Consider the following 20452-nt stretch of genomic DNA (forward strand, 5'->3'; position numbering starts at 1 on the left):
CAAAGGATTAATTTCTTTCAGCAGTGGAAAGACATCTATATTTTCTAGATAAATACTTCATAATAAACTTGATAAATGATAATAACTGTTTAATTTTCATCTGGTCACTAATGCACAACCTTGGTCATGCATGTGTGTTTGTTGGTTTGGAATGGTTTTTTTTTTTGTTTGTTTGCTTGGGATTTTTTTGTGCTTTTGAGGGGAGGGGAGGAACCAGGGAGGGAAGAGGAGAAAGAACGAGGCAGATGGATGGGAACATAGAATGATGGCAACAGGAAGTGTCAGTGAAGCAGTATATGCCACATATTTGTAAGAATTTCCTTAAGCAGCATTTTAACACCAATGACTAAAAATGCATTTCCGAGCCAGCTCATAAACTTGTTATTCCAGTTGCCAAAGGGTAAGCTACCTCCAACTCCTGCTTAGCCAGGATCATCCAGGCAGAAAGGAATCTGAAGGAATCATGTCAGCTTAAGGAGCTTCTTGACACATTTACATTTATATCACACACACACACAAGTGAAAAGAACCACACAGCCTGACAGAGGGGCTGTGAAAGGACTGCTGCTTTCCCCAAATGGAAACCCACCCACTTCCACTGTAGGTACAACAGCCACACAATCCTGTCAAAACAGTAGGAGAAACATGCAATCAAAACAGCAAATAAAGATTTTCTACCTCTCCCCAAAAGTGATTGAACACTTAGGAAGTTGGGAAATTACATTTTTCAGGAATGCTAAGCCTAAGGCTCAGTGTTGATAACTGGCACAGCAGTATGAGGAGCACAGGACTCTCACACAAGATGGTTCAGCCAGTAAAAAGGTTCCAAGAAAGGAGTAACAAGCACTCACACAAGCTTCTTAATGAGTCTTGACCAAGTCAATTTTCATTATTTGAGGAGACCAGAGGCTATAGCAAGGTATATTCTTAGGCAATTAAAACTACTCTGCAAGGTTGCTCAGCTGGCAAAGCCACAGTTAGAAAAAAGCACACCTAGAGACACGGTATTAAACAACGCGTCACGGTCTGTTGTGAGATCTTTGTTTAAAAGCTGTGTACCCACCTGCATAATGCATGTTCTGTACAGAATCTGGAAAGTAAACAATGGGAAGAGTCTGGCAAGTGACTTTGTGCCTTCCACCTGAGTCTCACTGTACTGACCACCGTGGTTTTCCTTGGCATGGTCCAGCCAGTTGGTCACGCCTGTGCTAAAGTAGCGATACCGCACACAGCACGCTTTCAGGGCACTACAAATGACCCCAAAAGTCGTCAGCAGGGAACTGTCTGCAAACAATCAGAGAAATTAGACATTGGTATGTTTTTGCCTGCTGCCAAAATAAACAAGACGAGACAAAACACTTTGGGAGGGAAAATATAAGCTGGTATACTCGCCTTTCTGTGTTTTTAGGGAGGGGAAAGGTAATAACAGTCTGCATTTATTTAAAAACATTTTTTTAACCCAATTGGTTCACAACCTAATTGTTACAAAAGCAATCCCGTCCAACAGCCACCAGAGAAGAGTGCCTTTTATTACCAGTTATTTAACACAGCACAATGTGTTTCTCTGGTTGAGCAGGTAAAGTATTAATTTCCTTTGTTTTTTCTTTCAATTTATTGAATGTATGTTGAAGTCCAGTGGCAAGGGAAGGGCAGCAGCAAAGTGAGAAGGAAAAGGAGTTTAAAAAATAGTTGATGAATTAAGAGAATTTTCGTGGATGAATTTCAAAGCCAGAATTATCTCAGGTGTTCCAAGTAGTATGCAAGACAGAAGAGGAGTTTCCACTCTACTACTTAGCATTTTAAAACTTGTTCACTAGGTTCAGGAATTGCTAACTTGGTAAGAAATAGAAGTAGAATGAGCACCAAACTGTTAGCATCAGGCTTGGGAACGCAGGTTCATTTACCTTTGGCAAATTACCATCCATGCAAATAGGGGTTATGGCACTTCTCTGCTTTTCTGAGTGCTGAAGCACTACACTAAGTTGAGTATCTATAAATAAATACTTCCCAAAAGCCAAGGCGAACTAAGATTGCAGAATGAAAATATCTCCCTACTATCTCTGATGTGGAAATTGTTTTCTAGAAATATCCATTGACACCTACTGGAAGCACTTGCTTTAAAGTACTAAGTAAAGGCATTTTATTAGGTAAACTAATATTTCAAACTCCCTGGCTGTGTAGTATTAACCTGCAGACTGTTGCCACTATGGAATAAAATCTGAGATAGCATATCAAAACCTGAAAACACAGAGCTGGTAGAGTTTTTATTGTTCTCTAGGACTGTACTAGGCAACTATTCTCACCACTCATTGTAAGTGATGTTTAAGTTTCAGACCTAGAAAATTTTAAGATCAACTCTGAAGACTAAAAGACAAAAAGTGCAGAATTCCAGAGTGACTTGACAAAGAAGCTAACCAGAAAACAAGTAGGACTTGGGGCTCTTCTCAAAGCAGAGCTAGTTTCAGAAGTAAATACAAGGTAACAGAACATTTGATATCAGCTCAATTCATTGGCAGAGCTTGTAATGAAATGTTTTAAGTTAGAGAAATGTTATTTTGCTTTGCCCTACACTAGAGATTGGACATTCACAGAAAGGGAATAAGAAGCAGTAATGTGGAGTTACTGCTCTGCAAGGGTTTGAACCCAGTCAGGCTTGAAATTAGAAGATGGAGTGCTCCATGACAAGCCCAGCAGAGAGCTCAACAAAGCAGCAGCATGGCTGTGCCCTGGCTCATCTGACCTGGTCTCAAAGATGGTCATGGCCATCTCCTTTCCTCCGGAATGTAAGGGGTTGGGCAGACAAAAGGTTGAACCAAATGTGACAAAATCAATTCCACCAGCAGCAGGCATAGCACACCTCTTCCTGCATAGGCAAAGGCTGTGACACATGCCCTGGCATGACAGAAAACATACACGAGTTTCCCAGACACTGCTTCCCACTTTTACAGCCTACCCAGAATATCCAGGTTTGTCTTTGCAGAGGATATAATTTCTCACATGCAGATTTTGGAGGGCTAAAACCCAAGGATCTCCAACCAAACAGGGCAGAGTTATGGAAGAAATAGTTTAGATATGCAAGTTGATTTCTTCTGTGAAAGTAATCTCTAAAGATATTTCCTAAGACAGAGTTGCCTCTTACCTGTTTTGGGTTTGTAAATCATTTCACCCCGAACCATGTGCACTGTGATCATACCCATAAGCCCAGACACAAATGGGATGAGAAAGCCAAGGTTCCTGGCCACAGACTGCTGGATGTAAGAAATGCTGACAAAGACAACTGCTGAGTTCAAGTTAACCAGCCAATGAAACCTGGTACACAGAGACAAGAGAGAGAAAAGCTGAGAGGCTGAATAATATAAAAGCCTGTACAGAAGATTAAAACATCCAATTAAAGGCATGGTTAAGTATAGTAATCATGGACAGCATCAGTACCATGCACACATTAACACAGCAATTAAAACAGATTTTCACTCAAATGTCTCAGCTCCAAGAGGTATATGATTAAAGTAAGTGTACTAAGGCAGTAGAGCTGAACAAATTATCAGTGTAGTACTGGAAATATTTTAGTGGGTGACATTAATTAAATACCTCAACATTTACCATTTACACATTTAATATCTGGCAACAAGCTTTGTGTATGAAATATCATCAAATCATGTTTCAAGTTTAAGAGAGAAATGTCTTAATGCCACCACCGCTTTGTTCAGAAATATTAAATGTTAAAAAATGTAAGAAATATTAAAATTTGATTTATCAGTTACTAGTTGCAAGGCTCAGTTTGAATTTTTGTTGGCTTCTGGAATATCTTGGTAAGGAGGTTCCCCAACCCAGTTTTCTCTTAGACTGTAACTGGTAGTAGAGGTGCTTCCCAAGTCCTGAGCCCCTCCTAATCACAGAAGATATTGAAAGGATAAATCCCACACACTTGGAAGCAGATGGCATACCACTAGTGATAGATCTACTGCAGTTTGGAACCCCTGAAAATAGCACAATTATTGAGCAGTACTGCCCCAGTGTGTCAAAGATTACAGTTTGAAAGCAACTGCAAGAAGAGAATCCTTTGCCTTTGCTGAAGCCATTTTCATTTAAAGGTGAAATACACATCGATACATAATTGTACAGCTTAATACATACTACTGTAAGAAGCCAAGCTCCTTTTCTAGTTCAGTGTAACTTCTGCCTCATGCATGCTATTTCAACTTGAGTATTTGGGCTAATGAATCTAGAATTGTCTACAGTGACAAGAGATTTGGAATTAAGTTACTCGATGATGATACAGTTGGAGGGATTTTGTGCATAAAAATATTGACCCATTCAACTAAGGCTTTTAAAAAAATATAACTACATGATTCATTTAACTAGAACTTGTGTAGAAGTTTTCAATCAATTCTTAAGTGACAATTTTTAAGTTAGAAGCTTCAGTGGCTGTTTTCCAAACTTTCCAAAGAAGTGTGCCTGAGCTACCTGAAGTCCTGACATTCTTCATGACTCTATGAGTGTTTGACTGGAAATAGGAGCATCCAAAGAAAACCCTGGAGTACAGGAGAGCACTTTCATTTTTCGCTGCTGAGTAGCAATGTACTTTAAGACTGAAATGTAAAGTAAAATGTAAAAAATGAGAAGAAAAAAACCCCAACCAATGTGTTTAGCAATCCCTATGGCCAAAACACGAAAGATGAACTAACCTCAACACACATATGAGAATTATGGGCTGTGCTCATATCATACTGACAGCAGCAGATAGGTATTCGGGCCTTCATTACCTAAAGAGTCTCAGAGCTCACATCAGGGCATAGCAGATTTAGTTAGATACATCAAACTGAATATCCTGTCCAGCTTTGCAGGGAAGAGCTCCTTCCTGAAGCTTCAGCACTCTGAGATCTCTTCACAATGAAAGCCAAAAACCAACTTGAGAGGTTCATTTCAAGAATGCAGACCAGATAAACTTAAAAGCTACTGTGACAAGCCTACATAAACCCAATGATTTCCTTAAATCATTTTACAGAAATGTATTTGTTGTGAAAACTTTAAAGTAGTAACATCCAGGTGATTCTTATTGAAAAGCATTGTTTATGTTTATACATCTTTGTAGGAGGAGGTCAGTTTTTTCAGAATGACTGTGGAGTTCTCTGCAAAAACAAAGTGGGGGAGAAAATCCCAAAGAAGTAGAAAAAGTCTTTAAAAAGTCAAAGAAAAGTGTTTTGAGGAAAATGGCAGAAATTGATCTGCAATACATGGAAACAAAAAAGAGAGTGAGGATGGAAAACATCATTGGTTCTATGTTCTCGGCAGGTTTTTTTTGCAGCAAGTCTGTAAGACAAGATACAGCTCTGCTAACTCTCACCCCTCATCTAGATTGTACCCTTAGCTCTCATTCCCTGCCCCAACAAACAGAAAATATTTCTCCTGCTGCAAAATAGTACCAGTCCATAATCTTAACCTTGGAAATGCAGAAGGCCTTGGAAAAACTTAATCCAACAGAATCCAAGTTACTTCTTCACTTAGAATTGGTATATTCTGTTTTTTTATGAGGTCAGAGCCATAGTACATACTGCACATTAGAACCAAGCCCTAAGATGTGCAAAGCAATCTTCTTGAAGGATTGAATTAGAAAACAGGTAATTACCAGGACTTTTAAGCCAATCTTTAATTCAGTAATTCTGATTGTTTAAACAGAACTTGGCCAAGACCAGACTCAAACTCATCAAGAGTATGCCGTCTCATTTTATATCATTTTAAAATTCAATCCCACAACAAACACCCACCAAGAGAGACAAGGCTACTGAGGAAAAGTGATTATATTCTGAGGGCTTTAATGAGATTAAAAATGCTTAGAATGAACCCCTCATTTTTCTAAATTTTGAGATTACATTCCAACGGCTCCTCCTTGGGTGCCAGTGCAAAAATTAAATTTTTTGGCATCGGACATGTGCCTTTCTTGATATTTCCAAAGTTCCAAGAACTTACCCATTTGGATTCCCCCAAGGAACTTTTTATTCATATTATATCTCCTTTGTAATCAACACTGAGAAATGTCACTTTGATTAAACACAATTCTGAATGGCTAAGACCACTGTACAATAAACTCTCCAGAGCTATCTTTCAGAACAACTGATTGCTCTCCAGTCTTAATTCCCCAGAGTCTTATTTAATCAAAATGATGTTGCTAATTAAGGATTAAAACTCAGAATAGAGTAAAAAAGAAGGATTTTTTTTCTCTTCTCTCCTATGGGCAGGTCAAGGAGGCAGAATCTGCTCTAGGGAACTAAACATCTCATCCACCTTTGGTAAAGCTACTTTATTCACTGAAGTTTGGATTTAATTCAAAACTCTTTGATATTAACATAATTGGAAGAAAAAAGAATAGCCAGGAAAGATATCCCCAAAGGAGGAGAGATCTGATTCACCAAGATCTTCACTGATTCTTCAGCATTGCATTGTTAATATGCAAATGTGCTCAGTTTTTATTTTAATAACTGTGCATGTAAAGGAGAGAAAAGGGGGCAGTTTAGGGCTTTCTTTCACCCTGCCTTGAAGCAGGAATATGGAGATTCCCACTGCAATTTCCTCACTACACAGTTTAACCAGAAAATATATCACTCTGTATAGGGCTACAGAAAGGGCAAATAAGGGCAAACAAATCATCAAAAATTACCTCCCTGATGCATGGAGAAAGAAATAGTTCTTAGGAAAAAAAAAATATCCAAACCCTGATTTTTAAGAAGCATTTTAAGAGCAACTTTTCCTAAAGAATGGAAAAAGAAATTCAACCAAAATACAAATGTTAAGTGGTTTATCAGATGCCAGAACTTCCCAGGAACAAAGCTGAAGCAATACAGGAGATCCCTACCACTGAGCTTAGTTTGAGACTACTCACAATCCTGACTTCCAGCAAACCAGCAGTCTACTGCTTCCCATCGCTGCTAAAAACTTACCCTGATGTAAATCCCAAAATATCATTGAATTTTGCCACTGTTAGGGAGCAACAGCAAAGTATCCTAAAGGCATAGCCTTGTTAAAGGCAGGAAACCAAATGGAAAATGTTGTTCCAACAGCAAATAGGGCAGCAAGTCTTTTGAGTATTTGGGCAAATTGTTTAATCTTGAATACTCTGACTGAATACTTCTGTAGGAGGCCAAAATAGATTATCATCTACTAGCAAAAGGAAAAAGTCAGGAAAAGTTTTAACTGAACCTCTTGAAACTCTTCCAAAATCTAAAAGTTGTGCCGTTAAAAGCAAAACCACAAACCCCACCATCCACAGGATCTGTGAATTTCAGCAGTGAATTTCAAGGCAATGTTCCATGATTCCCAACAGATATTTAGCCAACATTAAATTACTAACCAGTTGAAAAATGAAAGCAGTTCCTTTGGCCCACAGTCCTCGAGGCTGTACGCACTTAGTGGACACACTATAGCTCTTATTCCTCCTATTCCCAGACTGGCTGTGAGAAGGGCAAAGTAGAACACAATTTTCTCCTCCCTTTTGGGTAGAGTGTGAAGAATATGTCGTCTGTCGATGTAAACATCTTCAAAGGGGAATGACACCACAGGTAATAGTGCTGTGCCTGGAATGGAAAGAAAATTGTCATTTGAAAGGAATTAGAATCAGATGAATAAGATGTATATTTTTTAGAGCAGGTATGTTGAAAAGACAGATGGAAAATCAAAGATGCACAACAGAAAAGTGCAGAGAGGGAGACGCATAATTCTGTAGAGAGGCAGAAACTTTTTGGATGTTGCTATGAAAATTAAAGCAATACCATTATGGACCCCCAAGAAACCAAATTTCCTCTGAAATGCTTGTAAGGATTCAGGTTCTTCTATCAATTGAACCACCAATTAATCAAAAAAAACCCCACAAACCATCCCACAGTGGAGTGCAGCTTTTTTTTGCGTCATCTAAAACCCCAGAATTGTAATAGGAATGATAATTAAGAAATAAATTCTCAAAACTTTTGTTGACAATTTCCTTTTTTCCTGCAGCAGCTTCATAGAAAATATGATTTCCAGAAAATTTAACTATCAAAGCACTGCCATGAATTGCATTTGCCACTTCTAGTCTTCAAAGCAAGTCTTACAGATTTAATCCGCTACTGATTTTTCAAGTTTTAATGGACACTAAGCTTAAAATATATTGATGGGTCAACAACACCAACATCAGCCAATGCTATGACTGTGCATCAAATTTTAATACATCTGGAGTGTTTAATGATTTATCTCCAAAGGAAGAAATGTTCTAGTTATAACAATACCCAAGTGCATCAAATTGTGTTTGTGTCTCCAATCTTCTACTTTCAGAAATGCACTGAAAGGACAAGTGGCAGAAAGAGATTTAAACCAGAATACCAGAGGAGAAACAGTGGAACACAGCAGCAAACATTTTTCCAGACTGCTTGAATAATGGTTTTGCAATCAGCTCAAGACCATTCAGGAATGACTCTGATTTTTTTTCACTTCCTTTCTTGTGTATCTAAATAACAACGTGGCCAGCTATTGTAGCAGTCAGACTTGCTCAACAACCAGTTCAAGAAAGAAATATTTTTATCAACTTGGTGTATGTAAATTGACAGAGTAACCACCAGATGCACCACCAGTGCATGGGAGATGCACTAAATGCTACAGAACAGGTGCATTTTGTTTGAGCAGTGGTTTTTTTTTGTAAAAGGTGTTCAGAATAATACCCAGGGAAGATTCAGAATGTGCCAACAGAAGGCAGGCCCTCAGTGGCGGTATTAGGACACTTAAGACAAACTTTGTTTATACTGGTGTGTTCTTAAATGCTTTTCCTCTTGTCCAAACACAAAAGTCATGCACCTTTACATATAATTTTACTTCTAGCAGCAGGGAAGCAGTTCCTAAATTCTCTCTCTGACTGAAGCCTTGCATTTGTGCAAAAACACTTGCTAAAGGGACCAATTTTAAGAGTTGAACATCCATGCTCTCAATAGCTGACCCACTTCAGAAGAGTCAAGTTTGTGCACCAGCACCACAAGGTGCCCACACAAATGTTGCTTTATCTTCTTGAAAGCACTGCCTCAGAAAACTGCAAAGGTGAAAACACTGCAGTGCATTTTGCAGAGGAGTAGCTAAGTAATTAGGTGTTAGAGAAAGTTGGGGAAAACAGATGCCAAACACAATGCTCAAGAGCACGTTTCTGCAAGAGAATTAGTAAAACGTGACATAGCCACCAGGGAGTCACCCACCTAGGAAGTGTAGGAACATGCAGATGCACACCAGCTTGATCCTCCCCACAAGGTATTCGGCGAGCCAGCCCACCAGCACTGGAGTCAGCGTGGAGCTGCCCACAAAGCACATATTGACAATGGCTGCCTGGTAGCTGCGATAGCCGAGCTTGACAGTGCAGAAGAGGATCATGTTGCACACGATGCCGAAGAACGTGAATCGCTCGCACAGCTCCACCAGCAGCACACAGACAGCCTCTTGGAGCTTCTTCTCAGGTTGAGGCAGTTTGCCAGCATGGCTGCTTCCCCCAGGTAGGGGTGCTTGCTCCTTGTCAGCCATGTGGTTCAAAAATCCCTTCTCCTGCATATCTCTTCTGTCTGCATCAGGCATGCTTGTCTCTTTTTTTTGGAGTATGACTGAGTAGATCAGCTTAAGTTACAGGTATACTTCTGTGCTCCTGCACTGTCATCAGCAAACTGGTAAGACTCTCGCTTTGAATTCCACACTTTGCTACTACAATTTCTTAGGGCACCTGTCACTTTTGAGATATTACATATAGGATCAAAGAGTATTAAAAAAAAAAGCAAAACACCCAAACAAAAAAAAAAAAAAATAAATCAAAGAACTATATGAACGTTTCAGCTTCTGAATTTAGCAACACTAGGAAGTTAAGTAGTTTATTTAATTAGTTCATTTGGGGGTGAACAAGATTTTTCCCCAGAATTATATTACCTATTAAATTATGTGAATCCAATACTGTATGCTAAACTCAATCTGTATGTTAAAGATAAAGGTTTAAACACAGATGAAAGCTAGCATTTTCAGCAGAATTCAAATAACAGATTGAGAAAATAATTTGGTTAAAATAATCCAATACTTTAATTAGACAACAAGTGAAAAACGGCAAGTAGATAAAGACAGGGATTTTTTTTTTAAGGTTAACATTATCCAATCATTGTGAAATTTCTTTCTATTTCTGGTTGAAATTCAGATAAAGGTAATTATAAAAATAAGTAATGCTACTAGGTTTAAGCTAGAAAAACAAATTTTAAAAGAAAGTAAGTTGAATTTATTATCAAAAGAAAAAAAGAGCAATCTAGGAGCAGCCTAACCCACAACTGTTCCTCTAGGCAGATTCTGCCCTGTAGCTACAATGCATCAGAAGGGGCAGGGGCACTGGCAGTGCTCTCTCAGATCAAACAAAAGCTATTACAACCTTGAAAGGGAATTAGGAAGAGCCAAACTCACAGCACTTTATAATGTTCCTGCTGCTTTATCCACAGTGAATTTGCTGATTTCCCAGGTCAGTTTCTCCATTTTGTGGAGCTCATTAAGATCACTAACACCTGTTCAAAATGCTTCCACCTGCAAATGGAAGCATCCCACATCTATCTCGTGCAGGTGTAAATGCATACACATGTTACAAGGAAGTGGAAAACCAGGTCAGCTTCTCTAAACAGAGCTCTCGGTGTTTCTGATGGCATTTTTTGAGACATAGGTTCTGCTGTTCGCTTCCACCCGTCCTTATAACTACTCAAATTTGGCCTCTTAAGATGTGTTTAGAATATGAAGGCTACTACATCACAAAGCAGAAGCACAATAGTATATAACCAGTAGGGATAAAGATTCCAAGATTACCCAAAAAAACCCCAAAACCAACCATGATTCAAACACAAAGCCTAGAAACTCTGAAGCTTAAATCTAAGCAGTAATAGGCTGTTTCCTAAAATTAAATGTATTTTTGAACCTATTACAGGTCTAAAGCAAGAACTCAGACAGCAAAAACCTCTCAGTTTTCAGAGACATTCTAATGGGGATGAAAACAGCTGTGATTGGTAACATGTCAAGAACTGTATCTGTCTTCTAATCCATGATAGCCAAAATGATCCTCCTTTGGACAAACCAACCAGAGAAATCAAGAGTATAACTCAGCTTAGTTTCTTCATCAAAGCCTAAAAAAGCCAATCTCAAAACAGGACAGAGAAAAGTATTTTAACTCTTCTGTTGCATAAAGCTACTTTTACCTAACTGTTCATAAAGAAAATGATTTCCCCTTTCTTTTAATTTTTTCCTTTTTTAAGCAAATGCAACCAATTTTTAACATCAGATAGAAAACATAAGGACAAATAAACTCTTGCTCCAATAGACACTTGAATGTAAAATAGTCTGTTTTCCTTTAGAGTGCCAAGTTTACCTGTTCTCATGGGTGCTAGCAGCTCACAGTGAATTATATGATGGGAACCAGCACAGAGAGCAGGGCTCTTAGTCCTCTTGTGGTTTCATTTACCCAAATTTGGGGTTACAAGCTGGGAAAAAGGAATAATTGACTGAGCCTTATAAATGCTGTAGAAAGCAGGAGGTGGGTGATTTTCATAATTACTTTTGAATTGCCTTTGCATGTGATTAATAAGGGTGTGGTGGTGACAGTCAAAGATCAATCAGTACATGAGTTAACATGCTCAATGCTAAGAGAATAAGCTACATATGACAACAGGATCTATATTGATTTACTTTCTTAATCACTTCTGCAGCAATTATAGGTGGTCATTCTATTTGCTTGACATGGTTTTTAGTGAATTCTGGTTGACTTGCATGGCATTCAATTGGCTTATTCTTACTTATTCTTACACAAGGTAATAGAACTGCATAAAGCCCATAAAAACCTCTATTATTTGCATTAACATATGTAGAGCTCTATGTATACCGAAGCTCCTAGAAACTGGACACACAAAATAACTGCTGTTTCAAAATCCAGCCCTTCTGGCAGTACTTCTGCCTTCCAGTAAGGACTTTGAATGTTTTTTAAACACATCCTCTTTAAAGATCTGAAAATGTGGCAGTCAGATCTTGGTTTATAAAAATACTTGTTCTCACATGATGGTGTCAGCCCACTAGAGGTCTGGCTGTTAAAGAGTTGCTATTTGGTGCCCTACCACCCAAGGCTAAAGGTTACTTCTTCTCATACTAGAACCTATACATGAGCATCAGGCAAGTGAATTAAGCTGGACAGGTTGGAACTGAAATTTTCTCCTAATTTTCTCTGACAAGGGATAGTTGTCAGTGTTTTTATTGTAGAGGTAGTTTATTGGAACTGAAGAGGCAGAACTTTTGTGTCCAGCACAACATTTCCTCTGGCTAAAGAGTAGTAGTGGTGTTAGAACTCAGTTTGTGCTCTAGAAAGATCAGTCTCTCTAATGCTATAGTAAATTTAATTCAGCTTTACTCTTAGTCTTTTAAAGAGCATGTGAGACGTGTTACCCTTCATCATAGCAGTGGCTGTGGTTCCTGCTAAATATCTGGGGTGGAAACATAATTGACATGGACAAGGCTGACAGTGCAACACAAGAATTTTGACACTAGTAAATAAAAAATTACGTGGGTCAACTCTTTCTAGGCAGCACTAGGATTCACATTAAACTGTATGGGCTGAGAACCTGGCACAACGACCACTGACTTGAGGACTGGAATTTAAAAGGCAGAAGAAATGCAGAGCAAAATTTTAATAGCTAAAAAATTTAATAAAAATTTAGCTTCTAGGATGAACTCTGTCTTTTTCTATTAGCTTTCTTATTCTTTTTTTTTTGTTCCCTTTTTTTTCATTTTTAGGTGTCACATTGGACAATGTGTTAATTCCTATGTCCTATATCCTATTTCACAGGTGAATAATGAAAATTCTGTTTAAAATGTTACCTCAGACAACCACTTTAGTGATTTCTGCACTGCCTGTCACTGTAGTCTCAGAGTACTCTGACCTGAACAGAACTGTGACAGAATATGGCTTCTTTAGGAGTTCCCAACATTTCAAACCCATATCTGATACTTGTGAGAAACTCCAGAAGAATAAATACATGTAAAACCCAAGTGCTTTGTGAAGCATGTAAAAGGTCGATTAAGAAAGTGAAATGTAGTCATCATGAGTTTGAGAAATCCAATTTATGAAATCTGTTATGTTAGCAAATCTACTAAAATAAAATTGTTTTATGTTTTATAAAGATCTCTCAAATGTTTTAAAAGGACACTTCGAAGGCTGAAAAATAGCATCTATGAAATAACCAGTTCTTAAAATTACTGATTATATGAGAAATGCTCTGAGAAGTTCTGGAACCACGGTACCACATCAACTTTGAATAATTTTATTTTCCCTTCAGTAAGTATTTTTGCAGAAGTGTCAACACTTTAGCCAGATGTTAACTGGTAACGTTACCCAGTTCTGCCTTGCTGCAGAATGGATGCTATGTCTGTCTTGTTCCATGGCCACTTTTGTGTGTGAAAGTGTAAGGCCAAGGTGAGACTTTAAATTTAGGGAAAAGCGTTATTTTAAGAAGTATATTTGTTTTTTCCTAATATAGTAATAATCAAAAATAATGTGGGAAAGCCATTTTCTTCATTCTGCTGAAATGCAGCATACTAAGAAAGAGAATTAAATCCTTCTCTCAAGAATGCCCCAGAGGTCCTGGTGAAGAGTGCAGGTAGGACCTCTCTGTTAGAAGCTTTATTTTCTCAGCTTGTCCTCCAAAAGCCTGTCTTCTCCCTGAATCCTACTTTTCCCCTGGTGCAATTTTTTTCCCTTTCTCTTACTTAAGCAGGGAGCGTGGCAAAAGCACAGAACTGACACCAAGCAAGAATTCCATAGATTTTTCCATGGTACCTAAAGCAGTACAAGGATGTACAAGACATGAACATACTGGAGTGAGTCCAGTGAAGGGCCATGAAGATGCTGAGGGGACTGAAGCATCCCTCGTACGACCAGAGGTTGAGAGAGCTGGCACTGTTCAGCCTGGAGAAGAGAAGGCTCAGGGGGCCCTTATTAGACTATAAAAATACTTGAAGGGAGGGTTCAAAGAGGACAGAGACAGGCTCTCTTCAGTGTGCCCAGCGACAGGGCAAGAGGCAACAGGCACAGAATGAAAAAAAGGGAACTCAATTTAGGAATAATTGAAAACTTGTGGGGTTTTCAAATGCTGAAAGAGGTCGCCCAGAGAGGATGGAGTGGAATCTTCATTCCTAAAGATATTAAAAGCCTGACTGGAGGCAGTGCTGAGCAAGCTGCTGCAGGTGACTCTGCCCTGAGCAGGTGGGGTAGACAATTGCCAGATGTGCCTTCCAACCTCAACCATTCTGTGATGCTGAGCAGCAACACTGAATACTTTGGCAAAGTAGACTCTAAGGAAGATGATAGAAGAAAATTTTTCTTGCCCAGTTGCTGGGCATGACCTCTCTGAGTGAGAAATTTACTTTGCACTCTATGAGTGCTAATTTATTTTGATAATTTTTTTTCCAGGGAGATGGTTTTAAAATTGCTGATCCTCAAACCTTTACTGTAAATGAGAATTATTTTGGCATGATTACCCTGTTCCTTCAAACCACACATGTTTTATTTTGGGGATTTTGTTCAAACATATATAATTATCTATGCTAAGCAGTTTATCATATGTTCCAAGGCTTTTGTCTTTTTTGCACCTAGCTGACAGTTTTATAATTCAGGAGTAATTGAATTGCAATTATTTTTCATGATGCATGGTGTGGTTTTATATCATGTTGTTGGCAGATATTCTTTATGGTGTCGTTTGGTCTAATGGGAAAATTAGAAGTAGCTCTATCATATAGAAAGATGGCTTTTTTGTGTCATGTTATGGTTTGTAGATGGCACCCAGGATATTTTCTTTTGACATATAGATTTTTAGGTAGAGGCTGAAATGAGATTCTACAGCAGAGTTCACAGCTGAGACAATATTATCTGTACATCCAAGATGATTTCAACTATTCTCCCATAGTGACAGTTCATTTATATTCAAGTCCATTTAATAGACTATGGTTAGTATTCTAAAATACATATATAAGTACTATGTGGTTGCAGAGTTTCTGCTCTATATTCATCCCTGATCCAACATAACTGGTTTCAGAGAAGCCAGGAAAAGGCAAATATTTGTCAGAGCAGGGGATTGACAGCAGATCTCCCACCTCACTGAAGAGCTTTCCAGCCACTGGTGTGCCCAGACAGTCTTTTAATCTCTCCTGCTGGAGCTTTACAGTGTGTAAAGCTTTGTGAGCTGCATGGGAGCTGACTTTGTAACCTAGAGATTCGGGCTGCTCTCCCTATGGAATTTGGGAAGAGTCAAATTCAAGGCTCCATGTCAATGAATAGTTAATTATGTCTACAAAAGAGATAGTCTTCACCAGACAGCAGAGAGAAAGCTCAATCTGAGAAAAGTACAGTTTTGGCCCAAGAGTGGGAGAAAATGAAAGCTGCATGCTGGAGCCAGCAGAGCATCCTTTTCCAAAGGGAAAAGTATTACTTTAAAGTTTCTGGTTTCATCCACAAAATAATATCTGGAGTCTCACAAATCTGCATGGGATGTGTCAATGGTCATATGAACCCCAGATTGTCTGCCCATATAAAATTCTCATACACAGATGATCACATAAATGTTGATGGCAGGACGTTTCAGGCAGTCATCTTGAAACCTTTTTTATTGCTCTTATCTGTTCATACACATTTCTGCCTTGTAAACTGGTACAGGAAGTAGTGTAACACAATTTTATTTATTCATCTGCAAACTTGAACGTCCACAAGCTGAGAACTGTGTGAGTCACTACAGACCCTGTCTACAGTGCCTTGTGTGGCTTTTTTGAGGGAGAAACTGGCAGAATTTAAAATGCTTCTCTCCTAATGGCCGATATTTTCCTATCTAAAACTGATTTTAGTCGAGTTTTTGGTCTTCATGAAAGGTGTCAGCATGGTCAGCAGGTTAAGGGAGGTGATCCTTCCACTCAACACTGATGAGGAGACATCCGGAGCACCAGGTACAATGTCCTCTATTGTCAGCAATTTGCCTAAAATGAGTGAAACTGAAGTTACACTCCTAATCTGGGGATAAGTACAGTAGAACTGTTTCAAAATTAGCTTCAGCTGAAATACACTGGATTAACTTTTTCAACCCCATTAACTGTTAAACCTGGCTGATTCTGACCAAAACAGATGACAGAGGGCTCACATAATCCTTTCTACTGCTGAAATGGGTGGGTGCTGGGATGTCTTCAGCCACAGAGGTTTATGAAGGCAGGGGAGGTTTTCCCATGCCTCAAATGCTGATAACAACACATCATGTAACTTTATAGCTGGCTGTACCGCTGGGCCTCAACTATTTGATGATGTGAATACACTTTTTCCTGACTGCATACGGCTCTTTAAAGACATCCCTGAGTTTTCCAAAGTACAGTTACTCCCACTTAGATTGCGGTCTGTGAGATCTGAATTTGTATTTGGAAATGCTGTTTTCAATTTCCACTTAAAAATCACACTTCAGCCATCAGTGGCTCTTGCATCTGCTATTCAGTGCTCACATAGAGTATTTGTCATGTTCAATACGAGAGATGTCTGCAACATCTGCCCAGGCAGTTTTGAAAGTATGGAAGCAATTTAAGAGAAAAAACCCTAGAATAATTATTATTAACTTTATTTATATTTGGTACAACTTTAAGATTAGGAGTTATTGTTTTTTAAACACTGAACTTTAAATTTCAGTTTAAGTGCTGGTGTGTGAATTTCAGGATAGAAATACAATTGCTTACATGGAATACTCTGAGTTTAAAAATAATCCTCCTCCATTTTGAGACATGCAATATAGTACATTTTGAAAAATTCATTTTTTTTAGAGAGGTGCACCTGAATGTGCGATTCCAAAACAATATAATCAGACCAAATAGCTTTATCAAAGATAGCAATTCAAAGCTTTTAGTGCAAATGCATCACAAATGCTCGCACTTAGAAATTCTCTTTCTAAGGTCGCGTTTACAGACTCTGCCACAATAAAAGAACAAAAATATCTTTGATGATTTAGCAGAGAAAAGGGTGGTACTGAAAAAGACATGAGAAAGAATGGGATGCAAGACACTATTGAAAAATAATTGATACTGTTGCAGGAAGAAAGCCTGAACTCAAAAAGAAAGACAGAAAGGGAATAATAGTGAAATAAATTTGGTATTAGGTGCTCACATTTTACAGTTAGATACGTGTTTGTACATCAGTAGTTCTGTCACATTCATAATGCACATTGACCTAAACCCACATCTGAGTTTCTCAGCTTTCTCCCTATTGCTTTCTCCTTGACAGACGTTTTGAAGATCTTAGATATGAGATCTCTTAGCGAGACGAACATCGAGTAATTATATTTGTGGCAGATGAGATGAAGGTGGAGGAATGCAAACCAGGTTTTGGCTATCACACTAGGATCTGACAGGAAAAGAGAAACACAAGGACACCCTAATTTCCTCACCCAGCTCCCCTGGCTGAGCTGGAATGGTGAAGGAGAAGCCCATGTGCCAAGTGATGCGCAAGGAGACCACCCGGGCTGCAGTGTTTAACAGTGATACAGCCATGTCACCAGAATGTTTGCCTTTCTCCACCTGTAACAGTGGGCATCAATTTCAGAGGGAAGACCTCAAGCTGTGACAGAAAAAAAGTTTGGCAAGTGTTTCAAGGGATGAGGGAGACACCTTTGGTTTCAGTGTCTTTTCATAAATTCAAGTTCCCGTTCCATGGAAGAGTTGCAATGAGTTTATGTCTCTCAGATTACCACAGCACACTACCTGAAAATAAACACTGCATTCAGATCAGTTCTTACATTTACTTATGGATGATAGAGCACACAAATTGGTCTGGCTCCTTCCAAGAGAAGAGAATCATGCTTCCTGCTACAAAAAATGGTACGGAGATGTTTAATATGATTGCAACTAACTGTTAAAATCCAGGGAGCTGACAGAAGAAAAAAACAGCAGAGTTATATTGTCCCACTGCAGAGATGTCACATTTATAAGATAATCTCCAGCACAGTGCTCGTAGCTCATGTTTGTTCACATACTTCAGAGGAATGTTTTCTAATCATCCAGAGAAGTTTACAGTGCTCTGTTGAGTTAACACCAGTGGAAATCAGGTCAGCAAGCAAGAGATCCATCATGAAACAGCTGTATAGCACCTGTGTGTGCTGTGCAAGTGGCTGCTGCTTCCAGTTTGGTGAAGAAATCACAATAGGTATTTTTCACAGTGAAGGATTTTGGCAGTCACACAAGCACGCTTCCATGGAGTTGTAAAATCCTGATGGAGCTCTAAAATCCTGAGTAGATCTAAGCTTGAATTTGAAGTTTTAAAATTCTTTCTTACTCGTGGTCCGTAGTGTTTCACCTCTGGATTTTGCAGGTGGGATGGACAACGTTTGCCCTTCTCTGCTAGACAAAATGGAAAAATTCTACCAGAGTAGGTAGAATTTCAAGTCTTTGGCATTGAATAAGGGAAAGAATTAGGTTTCAAAATATGTGCATGAAAGTAACCATTAATTATTTGCTGTGATATGCAGTAATGTGTTTAAAATGCATCTTACCAGTGCACCAACTGTTTTTCAAGTTATTTGTGAATTTTCACTGTGAATGTGTATCCAGAGGCTCAACCTGATAGTCTTGAAGAGCGTCAGTTTTCACAGGATGTCTCTAACCAGTCACTTCTGAAAACATTGTCTGTTGCTAATTAAGTCTGGCACGTTTCTGTCAGATAGGCAAGGAATGTTATTTGCCACGCTAGAGACGGGTCAGTTATGGCACAGAGAAACTCTGGCTCCCTTGCAAATTAATAGCGGGCCAAATATAGAAATGAAGAATCCTAAAGAAGATCAGAGGAAAAAACTAAGATCCTAAATAATGACTCTACTTACATAAGGATGAATCAAAGCCACTACAGAATTTTACACTGGAGAGGAAAAAAAAAGAAGCCTTTTCAAAATATTCAACAGTGTGACAATCAGACCATGGGCTTTACATGTGGGGCACAGCATGTAAAGCCCTTCTGTCACGATACTGAACATTATGCTGATATTTGTCTTGCTGGGAGAATAACCCACAGAACCCACAGAAATTTTCCAGGCAGATATTCTCTAAATTGCTCTGGCTTGCAAAGAGGCAATTAACTTAAGTGAATCTGATTTTTTGAAATCAGACATTAAAATAAGATTTACCCAGCTGTAGTCCTTATTGGAAACCCTTTGCAAGAACAGTTTTTCACTGCTTATTTGAAATCAGAAAACAAATACTATACTCCAAGTGCTGCAAGATATTTGGAAATTTTTAACCATGGCCCAAACTTCCGTTCTCAGGAGTGACTTCATGGTGACAATGTGACTTCTGATAGAAACCAAAATGGTCTTAATTCTGCAATAGCTGGATGCTAAGAAATCCTTCTGTGCTCAGTGATAAGGCTGCTGATGCTACTGCCACAAACCTTGTATTTTTCCTGTCTTGGTGAAATGTTTTTGCCACACTCTTGTCATTGTTAATGATATTTAACACGGACTATAATGTGCTACCATTATCCCCGGCCACAGGAAAATGTAGTTTATACCTGAAGCTGCCCACAATCTTTCTGATTTAGACTTTATCTACACTCAAGACCTCTCCCAGCATAACATTTTTGTTGCCTTTTTTTTTTCTTTTAGATGTAACTGTAACATCAATAAAAAGCTTCAGTGTGCATTACAGTACAAAATCACCCTGCTCCCCTTGCTATACAGGGACAAGTACATGACAGAATGGTGTTTTACAGGGCTGTAACAACAGCCAATGGGTTGTAGCACTTTAATTACAGCGGTATATTTAAAGTGGCACAATTTTGGAGCACAGACAAAGCCTTATTTACCACTCGAGGTATAACAGCTGCATAAAAATTTATACTCCATAGATAAATCACCCCGTGACGGTGGCAAAACACTGCGTATAGCATCTCTCTGTGCCTGTAGGAGTCTCAGCAAAGCTTCAGACACCTGCTAATGGAAAAATAGAGAGGCTGCTTATTTTTATTACCTTCAAAGTTTTTGTGATACTAAGCTTTGGATGTATCAGGAATTACTGATTTTATTCCCCCTGTGGAAATTCGAAATTTGCTGAAAAAGAAAGAAGTAACTCCCAGTGATTTCCTGATTTTCTTAACAAGCTGTTATACTGAGCTTTTGTATTCCCTAGCCCAAATCTGTGCTGACCGTATCTCAGGAGACATTAATGAGGGGAAAAAAATTGAGCTGCATTGTCCCCACCCAATGTGCATTTTTTTGCCACAGAGAGACAGAGTACTTGTCCCTGAGTGTCAGGTAGGTCCCTCATGCAGTCAGGTTCCCAAAGTAAATACAAACTTCCCAATGGTGTGGTAGTGTCTATCATTTGGGAACAGCTGGTGTATGAAAAGATCTCTTAATTTTCCTTGTTTTTTCCTTCTTTTTCAAAAATT

General features: G+C 38.8%; 1 protein-coding gene across 1 annotated transcript in view; it reads right to left on the bottom strand.

Annotated features, from left to right (window-relative positions):
- Nucleotides 1-9676, bottom strand: part of SLC15A5 (solute carrier family 15 member 5) — a 30322-nt gene extending 20646 nt beyond the window's left edge. Inside the window, exons 1-4 of the mRNA XM_048302085.1 lie at nt 9207-9676; nt 7346-7568; nt 3140-3309; nt 1064-1284 (exon numbers count right to left, since the gene is read on the bottom strand). Of these exons, the coding sequence (XP_048158042.1) occupies nt 1064-1284; nt 3140-3309; nt 7346-7568; nt 9207-9576 (984 nt within the window). The 5' untranslated portion in view covers nt 9577-9676. The remainder of the gene's footprint in view (nt 1-1063; nt 1285-3139; nt 3310-7345; nt 7569-9206) is intronic.
- Between the last annotated feature and the right edge of the window lie 10776 nt (nt 9677-20452).

Source organism: Corvus hawaiiensis, chromosome 4 (genome assembly GCF_020740725.1).
Source record: "Corvus hawaiiensis isolate bCorHaw1 chromosome 4, bCorHaw1.pri.cur, whole genome shotgun sequence".
Lineage (NCBI taxonomy): Eukaryota > Metazoa > Chordata > Aves > Passeriformes > Corvidae > Corvus > Corvus hawaiiensis.